Genomic DNA, 18,824 nt, shown 5'->3' with positions numbered 1-18,824 from the left:
TCCAACAAGTGATCTTCGCATTTAGGGAATATGCGAGCTCAACTGAGAAATGGGTTTAAAAAGTCATTTTTATTTTGGAGCCCAAAAACTTTTGTTTAAAAATTATTTTTTTAATTTTGGAGCTTGCATTGCCTAGAGTAAAATTTTATTTCAAATCTTTTCTTATTATAGAGCTCGCATTTAGTAATTACGAGCTTACATAAAATACGAATTAAAAATCATTTGTATTTGGAACTCGCATTTGATAATTGCGAGCTCCAGGAAAATTTTATTTAAGAAATATTTTTTATTCTTGATTTAGAAAATCATTTTTACTTAGAAAATTTTATTTTATTTTTTTTATTTTAGAGCTCGCAATCTTTTTTATTTTGGCGCTCGCATTTATCAAAAGCAAGCTCCCAAAGAAATGTTATTTAAAAATCTTTTTTAGCAAACAAATTAAATATTTTTTTATGAGCTCACCGTTAGCAAATACGAGCTCCCAAAAAATTTGTATTCAAAATAATCTTTTGTATAGAAATAACTATACATGTATACTTCTTCTATATTAAAAGATTTGATAATTATAGGATTGGAAACACCTCATTTTATTTTAATACATTTTTTGTAAAAGAATAATTACACATGTATACTTCTTTACTTTCATAGGTCAAAATAAAAAAAATTAAAATGAAATTGTTAATATGTTAGGCCTTCACTTTTCATGAATAAATTTCTCTTTTTTTACTTTTTTCTTATGTTTAGTAGGAAAAATATGAGTAAGAAAGGTAAAAGATAAAATTATACAATCAAATATATCATAGGTAATAGGTCTGTGTTATTTTGAAATGACGAGGGGAGGTACCTAACTTTTTGTATTAATTAGAAGAGAGGCTAGTGTATTTTACCCTTTTTTATATTGTTTTTATTCATGGAAATAGAGCATTTCTTTATAATTTTATGAAGGTTTTTTTACTTGTATAAAGGAATACCCATATGGAATGAGATATAAGATATGCCTATTGAGTTGTTCTACTGGCATTCGTGGAAGTAAATGTTATATAAACGGAAAATGACACGAAAAAGTGTAATTCTAATTTAGGTAATTTATACAACATCATCAGCGTGTCATCAATGCTATCCAAATTTTTAATGAGTACCACATCCCCTACATTTACGTATTCTTTATGTTCGACATTGCTGGTCTGGTATTACTGTACTGACTTGAGTAATCCATGATTCTAGTGTAACATCATAATTTTTGATGCTCTGATCTTCATCTGTACCTTCTGCATGCTGTTCAGAAGTATCATAATGTAAGTCCCCATTAGATGTAAACTCCGAAAAAATCACTAGGGACCTAGATTGCCTAATGGATGTAGTGTGCTCCTGCATGACTTGAGTGTAAGGTATGATTAGAGTAGATGTGCCAACATGGTGCTCAGTAGCCTATGATCCTCCATCGAATCCAGTTTGGATGGTGGGTCCTGGTGATCGGATTCTACGGTATCATCCGTAGGCAAATTACCACATACATCACTCAACTTTGTCGAATGCAATAAAGATAATAAGTTTAGGGCATATTTCAAATATTTTACAAATATTTTGAAAAAAAATTTCAACAGAATCTCCCTTATAACTGGAGGGAAACTCCCTATCAACAAACACAATTTTGCAAGAATCAAATACTATTAGGCTATTCGAACAAGTTCGTATATTTTATTAGCTTGGTCAGTACACTGGCAAAGTCTCAGAACAAACTCGCAGCAAAATTATAATACCTCTTCAGGACATGGGCCTGTTAACTGATCTCGAAACATAGGTAGAACATGTCGTGCAATCCCGTGTAGATGGAACTCAGCATTCCACCTACATAGAATAAATGAGGAGGCAAGTAATTAGTACATATGACTCTTGTTCGAATTGATGATTAGGATTACAACTTTGAAAGATATGTGCACACCAAGCTTCATATGGACCAGTAGTGATCCAACGGCTGCACTCGATAAGAGCACATAGTAGGTATACGTTCCCAAGCCTATAGTTGTAAAAAACCTTGAATCATTATGACATTGCAATAATATAATAATTAAACACTTCACTTTTCTCGAGTGTAGTGTTGTTGCAGCAACACTAACGGGCCTGCAATAACAGGCCTCCTCCACGTGCATGCAATTCCAGTATACAGTACAAGAGATGACTTAAGTTTAATTTCATCAATTGATAATAAAATAAACCCAAAAAAATGAAATGGACTCTTCTACAAACGAAAATTTAAAAATTAGAATATAAATTGGACAGCAATTATATCTATTTTTTGAAGAACAAAATCTACATTGTCTTTTCCCTATGACAAAATCCAAATTTCCAAGTCAGCAGTAAAGAGGTTAAAAAAAATTCCTCTCTATTTGTTGAGTTCTGGACAACAGCAAAAGGGTCACAGAACCAACTTGTTCAAGTAGTTGGACAAATATCACCTACGTTTGGATTAGCAATTATTTGGAAAAACAGTTTTTGTCTTTGTACGACACAAAGACTGTGAACCAATAACAATTAAGTGCATAGTGAAACTGAGGCAAACCTACGTCGTTTTTGCACAAAGTCCCAATTGTGTTGTATTTGGCAGCACTGATTACTGAACCCTAAAACACATTACATTCCCAATTGACTGTTGAACACCGCTTCATTCCAAACTCTGCTTTTCTCTCCTTCTACTGTCGGAGATCTAATTGAGGCATTCTTACTGAGTTGTACCTTTCTGCCGCTCCTCACACGTTTTCAGACATTTGGCTTGCCGATTCGTTGCGACAGTTTGAGAGGCATCAAGGAACTTCTGACCCATTTGTGATTCAAGCTGCCGACCCACTCCCATCATTTGCTGATTTCGGTTCGACATCACACCAGCAGATAACCGGAGTACGATAGAATTCTCATTCCACCCCCATCGAATTTGCTCTTGTGGTAAGTCTCCCCTTCGTTTTCTGGATTGCAAATAGTTCCAATATTTTTCATTTTTTTTCTTTTCCGTTAAAGAAAGGGTTTAAATAACAATTGACCTTTGCCATTTTTTTGGGTATAATGTACTCTACTATTAAATATGAGAGCAATTACTCCAGGTTGTTTGCTGCTTCTTAGCAGAAATTCAACACCCCAATGTAAATTTGCTGATTCTTAGCTTGCTGCCCAAAAAACGGATTTAGGTCTATCGTATGTTTCCCCCTTTTTTACCTCCAATTGAAAATGTAAATTATGTACTTTTACGCTTAATGTTTCTCATATTTTGCATTGGAGATTTTATTGTGCTAGTTGGCAGTGACTTCTCATCTTGGGGTTGCGCTGCCCAGTGCCAATGGTTTGCTAGTAATCAGTGCCATGTTTGTCTAGCAAATGATTGCACAGACAATAATGTATCCTGAATTTGTTAGGTCCTAGTTAGTCTTAATTCCGACCTGTTCCCCAGGGAACAGTTAAAACCCAACTGGAACTGATTAAATCCTTGAGCAGGCACATCATTGACTGCTTGGTTACTTTAGTGGCTTATTGAATCTCAATCAATTAGGAAGAAATACTCCAACTCAGTCGTTACCGGAATTGAAGTTGAATTAACAAAACAAGCAAGAAATATTTCTATGGCTGCAGATTCTGTAAAATCTTAGTACCATGGCAGGTTGAATATTAGTATTTGGATAGGATGTGGATTGCTAGCTCGAGTTAGTGCTTTCTATTGTGGTTTTCCATATCACGCACAAGGATTTTGTCTTGCCTTGTTTAATTGCAAACTAAACTCATGTTGCCATAATATTCTTCTACAACTGTGTTGTTTCCTTAATGTCACTGGTTGATGCGACTTTAAGGCATGTAATTTTTTTCCCAACTTCTCTGATACACGTTGCAGGCTGTCTAAATTCATAGTTCGTGGGGTGCTAAAAAACAGGTTGATCTGACTTGTATGGTTGCTGCCATTTAAGGCTACATGCCCCCTATTACCCGCCGTGCTGCCAAAGGTATATTTGTTTCGTTCCCCTTTGTTCAATGCCTTGCCTACAGATAGTGATTTTTTTCCTTATCAAACCAGCATTGAAACGGAATAGCATCTAGACTACTCGTTCATCCATTTCTGCTTGAGGGGAAAACGATTTAACGCAGTGCATTTCTAACTACTACAAGGTAATTCTTGCTCCTCCTATTCATGTTTGGTTATTATTGAGTATGTCCTCTCTATGCCTTGAATAATCTGTCAATGTGTTTCTTTTGTTGTTTCTGGATTTGTTTATGGGTTAATTAACCAAACTATACATTTCCTTCAAGAGGCGGGGAATGGGATTGGGTTGGGATAGCCAAAAGTTTACATTCCTTATGGATGATAACAAGTGGACCAAGATGGAGTAGATATAACTATTCACTAAAGAATAGCCATCGTTGCACGTTTTTTTTCCTAATCTGAGGTAATTCGTTAACTCCCTTTTGGCTGTGTTTTTTGTACAAGGTGAACCCAAAATTAATAAAATTTCAAAATGACTGCTTAGTCTATCATTTACTCGAGGAAGTATTTGTCAATCAAGGCGCAACGGGGGACTTCAGCTCTGGCTACGAAAACGACCCCCATACTTCAGCAGATGAGCAAGAGATGGAGGCTACTACACGATATGCACGGGGAAAGGGCAGGAGGGACCATGCAGACTGCGATGCTGATGTACAGGTAGTAGGGGCAAATGAAGAGAAAGGGAAGACGGGTAAAGGAAAGTGGAAGTCTGGTGATGCATCAAGCTATAGTCCTATGTCTACCGCCTCCGGTTCAGTGACTGATAGATACTTCAGGACTCTTGACACTATTGAGTTGCTTGTTAGTCGAAAGAAGAGTAGCAGCATGAGTGTATCAGTAAGCTCTTCGACCAAGCATCGTTCTGGCCGAGATGGATCGAAGAAATCAGAGTACGATGTTGCCATTACTGAACTTCGGGGATTAGAGAACGTGGCCTATGTAGCCAAAATAGCCGCTGCTGAAATATTGAAGGACCCTCAAGAGCTGGCTATTTGGAATTTAGTTGGATCAGACGCCAACCGCATCACCTTTATGAAGCGTCGAGGCTGTCTCCCACCGAAACATGGCACTCAGGAGCTTTCTCCCCCACCCCCGTTATAGTCGTTTGTGCATTGGGAGCACTTTTTTAAAGCTGGCCGTCGTTGCCTTTGTTTGTTTATGCTTGAGACCGTTAGTTGTAGCATTTGCTATCGAAACTTTGAGTATTTTTTCTTGGACTGTCATTTGTTTCTTTGAGTGTACCGCACTTTGTGGCATTGACTTTGTTGAGTATTTTATAATTCTTATAATTCAGACAAGTTAACAATTAGTTGTCAGGTTTTATTCATAATATTTGTGGCCAATCAGCAGTTGCTTTAGTATGTTTGCATATTGCCGGCCAATACTTCCAAGTATCATTCTAACTTCATTTAACTTTTATGATACCATTTGCTGCTAACACTGGCTTGTTTGTTGGTGATAACAAGGCAATTAATGACTTGCCTTTGTAAGAACATAAAATTTCAGATATTAACTATTCCAGGTGTATAGCACTTTTTAAGTCTTATGATTTATTTTCCAATTAGTCTTGATTTGATCTATACTGCTGCCATAAACCTTGCAGATTCACCTTTGACGAAACTGAACCAATAACACTTGATGGAAAATGATCATTATGCACATGGTGGGGAAACTTCTGACGAATCGGACGAGGAGAAGCCCTTTTTGATCTTCGCCATATTTGTTCTTCTAGGATTGACCTTATTTGACCCATACCTAAACCCTTTGCAGCGGCGACGAATCCGATATGGTTCACAGTCAGGTGCTCAATGGGTTGTAGAGCTAATAAATGGCCATCGAGGCAGAATATTCGACAACCTTCGCATGGAAGCTCCCCTTTTCCTGCAATTATATGACTTGTTGCTTAAGCGAGGTTATTGGAAGCCACACCCTACACAACGGGTGGCAATTCATGAGTCTATCGCCATTTGCTTTCTGTGCTTGAGTCATAATGAGCGATATAAGGTACTAGCCAAAAGATTCCAACATTCTTCCGAGACAGTAGATTGCCATCTACGACGCTGCCTTCGATCTCTCGTTCGATTGGGACGCGACTTTGTCAGGCCAATGGATTATCACACAATTCATCCAAGAATACAGAACAATGCGTTGTTCTGGCCATAGTTTAAGGTTAGGGATTTAATGTTTAGTTAGTCATTATGAAAACCTGTTAAATATGTAACACTAACCCATGTGATTAGGATTGCGTTAGAGCTATCGATGGAACACACGTATCAGTTTGGTGTAGAGCCGAAGACAGGGATCGTTACCGGAACAGGCATGGCGGCTTATCACAGAACATTCTAGCCGTGTGTGACCATAATATGAAATTCACTTATGCCAGGGTAGGGTCGAAGGGTAGTGCCCATGATTCTAGGATCTTACGAGATGTTTTACTTGATCTTAATTGTGTCTTTCTAATGCCACCAGCAGGTGCGTGAGATCTTTGATCATAAAACCTAGCCTAATTGAGTTTTCTTATAACTAAATTTGAGTTGCCATAATGAACATAACTATCTGTACATGATATGCAGGCAAATATTATGCGGTGGACGTGACATACACAAATATGCCAGAGTTTATGGCTCCCTTTAGGAGTGCACGGGGAATCCCACAAGAGCGAGTAGCAAAAGCACTTTTCAACAGACGCCATGCATCTTTAAGAAACATTATAGAACGCACATTTGGTGTCTTGAAAAAGCGATTTCCGATACTGAAGGGGCCCATACAGAACTATTTGATGGCAACACAAAATAACATTGTCCTTGTTTGTTGTGCCTTGCACAACTTCATGCACGATCATATTCCCAATAACGTATATTTTGTTGAAGAAGAAGCTGATGCAGCATTGGCAGATAATTCAGACCAGAGCAACCAAATGTTTGAACCACAATCACTCGATATGTCGGCACAAGGAATTGTTGACTGAAATGAAGATAGGAGAGCAATAACCGATCACATGTACTATCACCAATATCAGTAGAACATGGTGATCTCTCCCTCGTGAGGCTTTCTACCTATAAAGGGGATTGTTGTAGCCTTTGTAATAATTAATGTTTCCATGGACAAATTAAATGACATGTAGTCTTATGCAACCACCGTTTTGCTTATCTTTAATTGTACCACGAACAAATTAAGTAATTTAGAAAGGATATGCAACTAAGATTGATTAAAAATTTAACTACTGTTTTTCAAAAACAGTCAATCCAAACACGTTTGTTTTTCAAAAATAATTTGTTTGTGAATGACAGCAATCCAAACAATATTTACTGTTTTACAAAAAATGAACAGTAAATTTTTTGAAAAACACCCAAAAAAACAGTTAATCCAAACGTAGCGATCGTAAATTTAAAGAGAGGTAACCTTGTTCAAGTCGTAAACTTATAAACTTACCCAATAACTAGTCTAAGTTTCGAAAGATGGTCTTGTGGCTATTTGATCCTAGTGGTACCAATCAAAGCCTCATAAAGGCTTTGCCTTTGTGTCACCAACTCCATCCACACCTGTATGTATAGAACGGAGTTAACTATGAACCTAAAAAAAAAAAAAAAAATTTAATCGCAGCATGTATTTGTCAAAAATTTTGAACAACTTTATAAAATTTTTAACAAGCAACCCATGTCCTAGAATCAAACTTCAGTGAGATACAAATGGGAGCCACCAAGAAACCTTCTAACATAAGTTCTTAGAATTACGTATGGACTGAAAAATTGAGTGCCTAATAAACCAAATATGCAATAATTAAATTCTGGGTTTTAAAACCAAATGAAAAACCAAAATAGAGACCATTTCAATTGTAAATAAAGTCTATATTTCATAGATTTATTTTGACATTCATCAGGCGTATAAACTCTCATTTAAAATTTATCAGGCATATAAACTCTTAACATAACTATCTTTAGCAATAAAAAAGATGAAAAAGGAAGTGACCAAATTCATCATTTACATTCCATAGTAATTTGATTCATGCATTGACGAGCTCATCATTCAACCATTCCTAATTATAAGACAAATCAGCCATTTCGAAAAAAAAAAAAATTACTTCAACAGTGCAAGTTTGTAAAGATACTAGTGAATACCGATACTCCAAAAGATCAGTTCAAACCAACAGAAATTGCAAACTCCAAGCAGCTAGTTATAGTCCATAGTTCCGGCAGTCCTAATTAAAGCTTAACAATGAAAAAACCAACCGGCTTCTTCTTTGAACAAAAACAAAAAAAAATGTAAAAAAAAAAAATTTGCAAATTGGTAGATAGGACATTAAGGTATGTGGAATAGCTCAATAAACCACCTGTTCATTCATTTTTTCACCAGAAGGAGAAAAATCAAAATAAAAATTGGAGATAACTACGGGCTCCAGGGCACTTCTTCTGGTTCCGGATGATAGCATCAGAAAGCGTACCTCATTCACCGGCTAATGGATGTAGCATCAATGTAATGGTCTCCATTTTGCAGCTTTCCAGTGACTTCAAATTTCTGGCGAAAGCTTTTGGTGTCGGGGCTGTAAGATAAAGCAAACTTGCAGACCTTCCCTACAATTCGTACCTCCTCTTGATGGATTTTGCTCTTCCACAAATTTGAATGATGGATTTGGGATGGATTTTGGGTTCAATTTGCAGTTCCCAATTTTGTTCATGTTTTAGGGTTTTCTAATTTTGGGGTTTAAAAATGAGTCAACGAAGTTCTTTGCCATTCAATTGCGAGCTCTTTTTTTTTCGATTGAAAGACCAAGGACCTCGCATTAATGCGAGGTATGCTTTCTTCTTTTCTTTTTTTAATGCGTTAGTTTACATTTATCAAATGCAAACTTTGTTCAGTTTACATTTAACAAAGGCAAATACGCTTATCATATAAGTAATTTCACAAATAACTTCTCTTGTAGAAACACTTTTTTGTCATAATAATTTATGAATTTATTTGTTCCGTAGACTCCAAAAATAAAAATTAATGTATTTTATCCCATGTTGCATTGCATGTATTAAAACGTGCGATCCAATTGACCATTAATCTATAGCAAAGAAAGGTATAATACATGTTTTCGAAGCATAGGTGATTTTTTCCCTTTTATTACGTAGCTGTGAAAGGATATAACCATTTTTTATATCAAAAGAAAAGTCAGATTACCTCAATATCATCCAAACATTTAGAACGTTTAGTTAAAACAATGAAAAAGTTTGGCATGAAAGAACACTCAAGGAAACTGAATGTTACCATGATTGTTTTGACTTTTTTTTTTCAATCATCATATCATACTCCGAAAACAAAATAATAACATTCAATTGAATTATGAATACCTTTTCCTTCTTGTTGATAGATATCTCATTCGCACACATCTTCTATTTGTTTCCTAGGTCTCCAGTGAGTCAAAGACAAAGATCAAAAAGGACAAATCTTTGATAATTCCAACCTCTATGATTAAGTTGCGAAAACTTCTGAAAAGATATCTTACATTTAAACCAAATTCCTTCTAGTTAAAAAATAACTTTTTAGCTGCTCAGAAACAATAAGGAGATTCTCTAAAAAAAAAAAAGGAGATTCTGCTTTTAGCAGCAACATGCTTGATCCCACTTATGAAGTCAAATCAATACGCTCTAAGAAAAAATATTTGAATATCAATCGTTTTGGAAAGGTAATAAAAAAAAAATTATGATATTTGACACCTATTGAGCAATCGGCAGGGTTAGAGACCTCCGCAGGTGCCTGACTAATCTATTAAACATAAAATAACGACTAACTTCTAACCTATAAGGTCTCTCGAGTCCTTGACATACCAAATTTCACCATCTCAGAAGTTAAGACACAGTTTCACTTAGAAGCTGAAGATACCCAAGACAACACATTTATCTTCAAAGGCGATGTCGTTTAAAACACCAGAAATCAGTTAGTTGCAAGGCCCTCATGCATCGCATCAGCAGAAGCCACCACAGAGATTTGCGATCTCAAATTGCCATAATGTCATTTTCTATCATTTTCCTGCGTCCTTGTTTTGGAAGTGAAACCCTATAAACCAATACAAAGAAGCTAGACATGAGGCCATAAAACTCTCACGCAGCCATTGCCACATCATAAATCACATGGTACTTTTCTAACTCTGATACAATTCATAAACATTCTATAGATAAGCTCAAACATTATAAGAGTAGTTAAAAAGAAGTCAATGAAAAAGAGCTGCAATAAGAAAGCCACAACAATATAAAACTTGACAATACAGATTCTGCCCTCATTGGTCTCAGGAGACTCTTGGAGGGCTTCCTAGTTTGTAAGTTCCATAATGGCAGTCACAATATCTCCATCTGCAGCCTTGAGAGCCTTCACAGCCTTGGCCCTTGAAACACCAGCTTGCGTCATGACCAATTCTATGTCCTTGGGTTCTACACCAGTCTCGTCTACATCTTCATCATCCTGAGCTACAGTTGATGGCTCAGGCTTGGATATCACATTGCTGATATTAGGAGCCTTGAACTGCTCTGCAGCTTGAGTTTGCAATTGCGAGCTCAAATCCTCAATCTTTGCTTCACCAAATATAACATATGTATCTGAAGTTGGGCTCTTGAAAACATCTGGCTTTGAGATGACAAACAGAATCTAAAACATAAACAAAGTCAAATATTCAGAAAAAGTAGCATACCTCCAAATTTGGAACAGAAAATAATAAACAAATAACTTTTCAGTAGTATTCATAAATCATCTAAATTCACTGACATTCTTGCTCTTCTTAACATTGACCCGGCTGACCCCTGGGATGGCCTTCATCCCCAGCTTTAGCACAGCCTTCCGACTCTTTTTCTCGCTTCTACTCTGTTTTGATCTTCCACTACCATCTCCTTGTCCTGACAAGAAGCAGTATGATATCATTCGTAAAGTATGCAGTTTTAGAAATTTCTAGATGCAAAGCACATATTGTAACCATTTTCAAAGCAGTCAATTGCCAGATCACCTTGATATGTGTTTATGCTTCATTTCAAGTAATGAATGATGGCAAGTTGGTGCAAAAAGTGTAGCTCATTAAAACATTGTAAGCATCTGAACTGAAGACACTCTTTCCACATTGAAATGTTGGTCTAGTATGTGAATTACAGGCTTTGCAAGAATCTTTCATGTGAAACCCATAAAGACTCAAGACACTTTGGAAAAGGCAAAAGGGAAAGAGAAGAAACACAAATTTAGTGCCTCAAGTCATAACTAATTCGTATGCATATTCCTACCAAAGTTGTATTCAATATCAAAGTTTCTCTACTCTGCACAAGTAGTCTGAGAAAAGGTATTGGAAAAGAATAGTAGGCAAAAAAAGAGAGAAATTTGGATGTGATTAACACAAAAAAACTACATTGACATGAAGTTCGCCAAAATCACAAGTACCTACCATCTGGTTTTGATAAATTACACTCATGTCAGAATTTGATGGGATAACAGTATCAATTGAACATGTGATTTGTCCCTTGCACTCTCAGCATAATTTTTAATTGGTACAAGCGAATCATTTGACAATCAGCCAAATTACCTTCACAACCACAAAACAGGATATTAGCACACTTGCTCTATTCCCCCTTTCTTCTTGCAATTTTTTTCTTTAACACTACAATCGTCTTTTCTTCTTCCCAATCACCAGCATAGACATAGCACTGGCTGGATAGCTGGACAGCTATTTTTTAGCAGATGACATACTATAATGGCATACTTATAGTCTAGATTCATTTTAGCCAAAATTACCAAGTAAAACAAATGATTAAACATTCCACCACCATAATACAGCCTAGTAACCACCTCACCACCATCTCGACCTTTACTACTAACACCAAAAATAAAGTCTTTCTCATTCAAAACCAAGCCTGAAAAACTCTGATCCATCACTCCAGTTTTCCAAATAGCAGAAACAACACACCGCCAGCATAGAGATCTACACTCCACCAGCATAGACAAAAACACATATCAACGCTCTGACAAAGTCCAACACACACCAACGCTCTGAAAATGTCCACAAGACTACAGCTATAGCTTCTTGAGCACAAGCAAAAACATACCACTACCAGGGCACTATCATCAAACAGAAACAAGTGTGTAGGAAAAAGAGAGCTTGCTATAAGCAAGTGGCAGAGCAGCCAGTGAACAACAGGGAAGAGTTTAAGTAGCACAAGGTCGGCATTAAAGTAATGATCATTGGGTGGCCTGGTGCAGAGAGAAAGGAGGAAGCAAAAGAAATGGAGGAGTAACAGGGGCCAGAAGAGACGAGAAATGCTTAACAAAAGCAGGGAGAGGGGAGAGAGATTAAGAGAAGGGCGAAGCCAGAAGTGGAGGCAGGCAAAGAGAGCAAGAGGGAAGGAAAGCCAGAGGTGGGAGGAGAAAGCAAGCAGGAAATTTGGGTGAACATAGAATATACGAAAAATAGAGAGAGACATGAGGGAATGAGGAATGAAAATGACCAGTGGAGCAACAAACAGGCAGTAAAAGGATGGGAGGAATTCGTTTTAATTTGTCATATTAATGAAAAGGTATAACATATTTTCTTACAACATCAAAATACTGTTCAATTACGAAGAAGTTAAATAAAAGCACGACAAAGAGTTGTGCTATATCCAACCGAAGATTAGGCACATTAGCATATTTCTTGAATCAGAAAGAATATGCTTTTATGTATGCAAATCTCACAGAATGTGGCTGTATCGTACACTATAAACAATTCATACTTTAACACAAATTATTGCACCAACAACAAAATTATTGCACCAACCAGACATGAGAGGTAAGATTTCATGAGAAAACATTTATAAGTAGAAATCTTTTAACAGTTGTATTTCTCTAATTGAATAGTCCACGACATCAAGCTTCCACAAAAAGCGTTAAAAGTGAGTTTAAAGGTGCTATATCATACAGAATGTACAAGTACCTTCAACGTCATCTTCATCTTTGTCATCATCATCATCTTCATCATCCTCTTCATCGTCATCCTCGATCACAGGTTCCTCAGGCTGTAAAACAGCATATTCATCATTAAATAAAAATAAGCCAGCAATGCAGCTTCAAACAAGTGCAACAATTGACTTCATTTTAGGCAGGATTTAGCTGAATAAATAAGGGCAGATTGTAGGAGAAAAAAGATTTTTAGCCCATAGCAAGACAACAGTGGAAAATTTTGAAAGGCAGATCAACCATATTGAAAAGATTTTGGCCAGTTGCTTGTTTTTTTCTAACTATGCAATACTTCAGAATCAAAACCATGCAGCAGAAGATGAGAGGAGTGCATAGAAGGCACAAATTTATTGATTGTGTTCTAGAGACGAAAGGATCCAGTGGTCTGTTAAAATTTAAAGGAGTTTAGTGCAGCCTAGAATGAAATCCATAATTGACACTTGTAAATTCATCTAGAATTGAGACGAATCTAGTACCCATTCTTTTCATTTCCTTAACTTAAAACAGCAATAAAGGGGTAAATTCATAGCAGCCCTGACAGGCCAGTAAACCACAAAGTGACATCTGCTAAAGACATTCTAGCGGGTTATCTTCACCAGGTTGGAGAAGCAATAAACGAAGAATTGAACCATCACTATGAACCTTTAGTAGAAAAAAACAATTATTTTCCAAAATCCACAAGAGATAGAACAGGAACTAAATTGACTTAGCGATCCCAGGCATCATTGCCTGTCAAATTAAGTATTTTGCGACATTTGAGCACATGTTAGATATTTGGAGATAACAATATCTTAATAAGTGCAAGCCTTGGCTAAACTGTTAATCAACCTTAGATTCCTTAAAAAACAATGACTATAGTATGTCACTATAGTGCACACAGCTAAATTTAGCACAACCCTTTGATAAATCACTCTGAAAAGTTAAACTACTAAATTGCAAGCCAAGGTTAACAAAAGAATAGTCCTTCTTGACTCATCAATGTCAAGTGCCACACTTTTATGAGAGATGGGGGACATGAAAAAATGGATCCTGAATTGTTCATTATGAGTAATTGCATCCCTCTAAACAAAATTCCAAATCACATAATAGTGACTTCAGAAGCACTCATTCATTTGTACCTGCAATGCAAAAAAGTTGCAATCAACAGGTTCATCATGAAGCCAAGGGCAATTCCATTATCAGCTTTCAAAAGGGTAATATCATTTAGCTAAATGCGATGGTTTCACAGAAATTCCTAGTGCAGTTCCATGCACCCAAACTCAGTTGAAAAAATATTATGGCTTTCATTTCAAAAGATTGCATCTTTTTGCCCAAAAGTCTCTTTGCAATCACCGATATGTCAAAAAAAACTGATTTAAAATCTTGACTACCGCATTATTAATTAACGAGCATTCATTTTCGACAAAATTTTGGATTTGAAGTACACATCCTTTCTAATCCCGCAAAACCCCAAAAAGGTTATATCTTTCTCCGATTTAAAAACTTGACTCCCGCATTATTAATTAACTAACTAGCCTTCATTTTCAACACATTTTTGGATTTGAAGCACACATCCTGTCTAATCAGTAGCCACGAAACACCAAAAAGACCATATTTTTCTGCTTTAATTGAATATGGAATTGTTAGTTCTCGTTCATTTTCCAATTCATTTCATCAAAATTGATAATTTTCCAGCAAAACATATGAAGCCGCAATACTAACACAACATCATCACCTGACTATCAATATACCTTAACTTTTCGTTGACCAATATGGCCAGAAAAATAAAGGATTTCCTGTAAATATAGATTCCAAAAGATATACTGAACTACAAATAACGAATTTTTTGCAACTGAGGCAGCAAATAGATATTAATTTCCTTTAAAAAAATCAAAAGTTTAGATAACAACAATTTATACAAAAGATATCCACAGAGACAGGAGAGATTAAAATTACATCGATATTTTGTTGCTCCAGATGGGCGGCCAAGAGTTCTTCCTGGGACTGGGCAGTCATGCTGTCGGAGAGGAAACGTCGTTTGTGTGTCTGTTTTAGAGTGAGGATTTGGGGTGAAAGAAAAGAAACCCTCAAAGAACCCTAAATACTTGTGGTAGAAAATTCAACAGTATTTGCAATTTGTATCCTCGAATTATTATTGGCTTTCGATTTGTGGCCCCAATTTAACAATTTTCACAATTTACCGTGTTATTAATTAGGGGTGTTAAAACTTTTTTTTTTTTGGGGTGATGTGGAGAGCTTGGGGATGTTGAAATCTTTTCATCCAAAAGTAATAGAAGGATTGTTAATTTTCAATTTTAATTGAAAAATGTGCCATTGATTGAATGTATAAGGTATTAAATTACTAAAAATAAAATGTTCAAGAGTGTATAATAGATAATGATTTCGGATAACTTTTTTATATACTGTCACTATATAATTTTTTTTACATTAGCAGGTTTAATCGTATCACATAATATGAATTTAAACTTAAAATTCAAATAATGCACATGTGACATACATCCAATGCTACTAGTGTGAGAAAATAAATACACTGTTAGAGTATAAAATGTTAATCCAATGGTTTAATGCAATACTATAATTAACACTAAATTTTAGAAGTAGTGGACTGAGATGTGTTAACAATTACCTTAGTCTCGAACTTATGTGAGTCGAAGTCAAGCTCTTTAAAATATAATTTGACTTAGACTTGAGTCTAATTTGCTCAAACTCAAGCAATATCATTTTTAGATAAGTCAAACTCGAGTAGAGCACTGCTCAGACTTAACTCAGCTTATTCACTTTATAATGTAGTCAATAGTATTTTATTTTGAGAATGTATATTAAAAAAGAACTTTGGCTCCTAATTATATTAGTGAAGAACTATGGCAGTTCGGGGTGGTGGGATGGTTTAAAATTAAATACAAATTATAGCAGTTAGGGATGAAAATAGTGTGGAGAGAAGGTAAAAAAAAATAAGGATTAATCTTATATACAGTGTCAGTGTATACACTATTATCATTAGATATATGTCACATGTGCAAAATTCGAATTTGAAATTCAAAATTTGCTCATGTGTCATCCATCCAATCGTGATAGTGTATACAATGACAGTGTATATAAATTTACTCAAAAAATAATGAAAGTAAAAATACTATGCCTCCTAAATGCACTTGGGATGGAGTCAAGTTGGAAACATCTTAATTTACTCTAATCAAGAGGATTTTACTTGAAGAGTGTATTAATTAGGAATTGTAAGGGGTCATGAAATATATGAACGAAGAACTATGGCTCATTTATGCTAGATTAAATCGAGTGAAGAGGAGTTATCAAGTGTTTATTTTCTTTTCAAGATTATAGTTTTTGTTAAATAGTCATGTTTGGTATTTCACTATAGGAGAGTTAACACAATAACATAAGTATAATAACACATCCAATGTTTGGATCGACATTAAGGTATTCATGAACCAGATAATTAGTTCATCGGAATGTTACATTATTAAAAACCAGTTTTACAAGACAGTCAAAATTTTGAACTATTAGTGACTATGGTCATATGCTACCTAGTCATACTGGTTCGGAATCCTTTGGTACCTAAGTTTAAAATGGTCATATTTCGGTAATCGACAATTGGGAGCCAAATATAAGTCTAAAATATCTCATCATAAGTTTATGCTAGCGTTAAAAAAAACCATTAAAAAACATCAATTCTCATAGATTCACAATAAACAAGCGTTCAAAACAACATCCTTCCATAGTCAAAAAAAAAAGTGACAAGTTTAACAAAGCTAACAACTTAAAATTATTAACATGATATAAAATCATCTTTCCAAGTATGAGAATTGAAAAGAAGAAACTTAGGCCTTGCTCAATTAGTTTTGTCCATACTGGACAAAATTACTGATCTACCTTTACCATATGGAGGGTCCAGTATTCACATATTGTTAGAAAATGCCAACTAATACTTGACCTGCATTCTTTTCTAGCTGAATTGATATTCAACATGCGTATAAAACTTGACTCAATTAGCTTTTTTTCCTTGGCGTCAGAATTGATCTATTTTGTAAATTTTCCTATTCTCAATTTTGTTTGAACAACTTTAGTGGGTAATGATGGAAAAAGATAAAAACTTGTTTATTCATAAGATATCCTTTGATTATTATTTTTCATCTATTAAATAAGGGCGAATCCCTCATATTATTGTCCAAAAAAAAGAAAAAATCACAAAAATAATGTTCTAACATAGATATAGTACAAAAGGAAAGAATTTTTTTTTAAAATACTAGGCTGCTAGACTAACAAAGCCCGGCAGCCAACGTGAAAATTTTTTTCACAGGTCGGCCAAAAGTAAAAATTTAAAAAAAAAAAACAAAAAGACTGGCTCGATGGCTTTGAAGTTACTATGAACTAAAATGGCCCAGTGGCTTTTAGTTCGTAGTAACTAATTTGGCTTGCCTACCTGGCTCCAGTGGCACTTCCAACGTGAAGTATGTGGATGTCACTAGTCTAGTACTACTTACACCAACGACTTTGAAGTTGCTTTTTTTAATGGGATTCTATTTGTAACTTGGGATAATATCAGAAACCTCCCTTGAGGTTTCTCTTAATATTAATTGATATCCTTGAGATTTTAGAAATATCACTTATCTCCTTTAGTAATTGTAAAAATATTATATTAACCCTCATTTGACACATAATTCACAACATATCAAATAAATGGAGAGCAAAATTTGCAAAAAAAAAAAGAAACAAAAGTCACTTTCTTTTCTTCATCATTCTCTCTTACTCATATTTTTTGGATGACTATGCAATATTTTAGTTGTAAATTATAATAAATTAAATTTTGTTGGCCTTTTAATATTTGTGATTGTGATAAAGCTAGGTATAATTTATTTGTTTATTTTGAGTTGATTTTTTAAATTGATGCAAGTGTATTTCTTTTCAAATATCTTTTTTATTTTTTAAATTTTGTATTTTTATGGGGTATAGCATTGTGATGTGGTAGTACTATAAGAGATTGTTTTTGAAATGATGGTTTTCTTGAAATAAACAAATTGATTTAGAAATACTTTTATTTAGCAAGTGAAAGGGTAATTTAGGGTTTTTAAAAATTTTGTTACACAAATAACAAAAGTAAGGAAGGTAAGTGATATTTTTGAAATCTTAGGGGTGCCAAGTGATATTAAAAAAAATCTTAGAAGAGGTTTATGATATTATCACTTGTAACTTTCTTTTCCTTTTATCATTACGCTAGATGTGAGCCATGAGAAACCGACAGTAGCCGCTTTTCAAAGTGGATAATTTGAAGAAGAGGTATAAATTGGAGAGACATGATTGAGTAACGGTGGTGTCTCCAACAAGCCAGTCGTTCTTTTTTTTTTTGGCCTTTTCATGATGGGTGCCGGCCTGTATTTTATTTTAAAAAAAATTTCCGCTTTGGATTGTCAACCCGACAGTCCAGTATTTGAAAAAAAAAATATTCTTTGCTGCCCGGCTTAGTCAACCCGACAGGCATAGTTTTGTATAGGAGTGGCAATTCAGGTCCAAATCAGGTTGGCGGGTCGGGTCAGACTCGACCCGTCAGAAAATATGCTGACCCGAACCCGACCCGTCAACCCGTGACGGGTTAGGTTTGCTGACCCGAACCCGAAAATTTCAGGTCGGCGGGTTGGCGGGTCGACCCGAAATGACCCGAAACTTAATTTTAATTTATTAATTTATCACTGTAATTTCTAATAAAATCAATTTCTCACAAAACTAATTACATAATCAAGTAATAAAAATTTAAATAAATAATTCCAAACCAAATCTAAAATAAATTAAACACCGTAAAAGTGTTTTATCCCAAACAAAATATAAAATAAATTAAAACAGTATAAAA

At 35.2% G+C, this 18,824-nt stretch overlaps 3 protein-coding genes and 1 long non-coding RNA gene across 7 annotated transcripts; 2 read left to right on the top strand and 2 right to left on the bottom strand.

Annotated features, from left to right (window-relative positions):
* The first annotated feature begins 2,590 nt into the window (after positions 1-2,590).
* On the top strand, positions 2,591-5,319 carry LOC140010036 (uncharacterized). 3 transcript variants are annotated; one of them, XM_072056406.1, is made up of 4 exons: positions 2,591-2,940; positions 3,875-3,983; positions 4,055-4,146; positions 4,466-5,319. In XM_072056406.1, exon 4 carries the CDS (start codon positions 4,607-4,609, stop codon positions 5,120-5,122), a length of 516 nt encoding a protein of 171 aa, XP_071912507.1. In that variant the 5' UTR covers positions 2,591-2,940; positions 3,875-3,983; positions 4,055-4,146; positions 4,466-4,606; the 3' UTR covers positions 5,123-5,319. The 3 variants fall into 3 exon arrangements, with proteins under 3 accessions (XP_071912507.1, XP_071912508.1, XP_071912506.1); XM_072056407.1 differs by having other exon boundaries at positions 4,071-5,319; XM_072056405.1 differs by having other exon boundaries at positions 4,055-5,319.
* A 340-nt stretch (positions 5,320-5,659) lies between these two features.
* On the top strand, positions 5,660-6,655 carry LOC113696666 (uncharacterized). The gene is made up of 3 exons (XM_072056155.1): positions 5,660-6,025; positions 6,262-6,497; positions 6,595-6,655. Exons 1-3 carry the CDS (start codon positions 5,660-5,662, stop codon positions 6,653-6,655), a joined length of 663 nt encoding a protein of 220 aa, XP_071912256.1.
* Positions 6,656-6,696: 41 nt separating this feature from the next.
* LOC113697580 (uncharacterized) lies at positions 6,697-8,972 on the bottom strand. Of its 2 annotated transcripts, XR_011817092.1 has the most exons (3): positions 8,463-8,927; positions 7,454-7,563; positions 6,697-7,077 (listed from the first exon to the last, which is right to left on the bottom strand). It is a non-coding gene; the product is annotated as an uncharacterized lncRNA (long non-coding RNA). The 2 variants fall into 2 exon arrangements; XR_003449904.2 differs by lacking the exon at positions 6,697-7,077 and having other exon boundaries at positions 7,383-7,563; positions 8,463-8,972.
* Positions 8,973-10,115: 1,143 nt separating this feature from the next.
* Positions 10,116-15,062, bottom strand: LOC113696231 (nascent polypeptide-associated complex subunit alpha-like protein). The gene is made up of 4 exons (XM_027215637.2): positions 14,903-15,062; positions 12,945-13,026; positions 10,763-10,890; positions 10,116-10,645 (listed from the first exon to the last, which is right to left on the bottom strand). Exons 1-4 carry the CDS (start codon positions 14,960-14,962, stop codon positions 10,313-10,315), a joined length of 603 nt encoding a protein of 200 aa, XP_027071438.1. The 5' UTR covers positions 14,963-15,062; the 3' UTR covers positions 10,116-10,312.
* Between the last annotated feature and the right edge of the window lie 3,762 nt (positions 15,063-18,824).

This window comes from Coffea arabica, chromosome 6e (assembly GCF_036785885.1).
Source record: "Coffea arabica cultivar ET-39 chromosome 6e, Coffea Arabica ET-39 HiFi, whole genome shotgun sequence".
Lineage (NCBI taxonomy): Eukaryota > Viridiplantae > Streptophyta > Magnoliopsida > Gentianales > Rubiaceae > Coffea > Coffea arabica.
Note: the sequence above shows the minus strand (reverse complement) of the source record. Positions and strands in the feature narration are given on the sequence as shown.

Bases quoted from the DNA above. Each gene is read 5' to 3' on its own strand.
- LOC140010036 (XM_072056407.1), top strand. From the start codon at position 4,607: ATGGAGGCTACTACACGATATGCACGGGGAAAGGGCAGGAGGGACCAT.
- LOC113696666 (XM_072056155.1), top strand. From the start codon at position 5,660: ATGGAAAATGATCATTATGCACATGGTGGGGAAACTTCTGACGAATCG. The intron at 6,026-6,261 runs GTACTAGCCAAA...CCATGTGATTAG, and splicing joins GTCATAATGAGCGATATAAG to GATTGCGTTAGAGCTATCGA. The intron at 6,498-6,594 runs GTGAGATCTTTG...CATGATATGCAG, and splicing joins CTAATGCCACCAGCAGGTGC to GCAAATATTATGCGGTGGAC.
- LOC113696231 (XM_027215637.2), bottom strand. From the start codon at position 14,962: ATGACTGCCCAGTCCCAGGAAGAACTCTTGGCCGCCCATCTGGAGCAA. The intron at 13,027-14,902 runs GTAATTTTAATC...GCTGTTTTACAG, and splicing joins TGGAGCAACAAAATATCGAT to CCTGAGGAACCTGTGATCGA. The intron at 10,646-10,762 runs GTCAGTGAATTT...TTTATGTTTTAG, and splicing joins ATGTTAAGAAGAGCAAGAAT to ATTCTGTTTGTCATCTCAAA.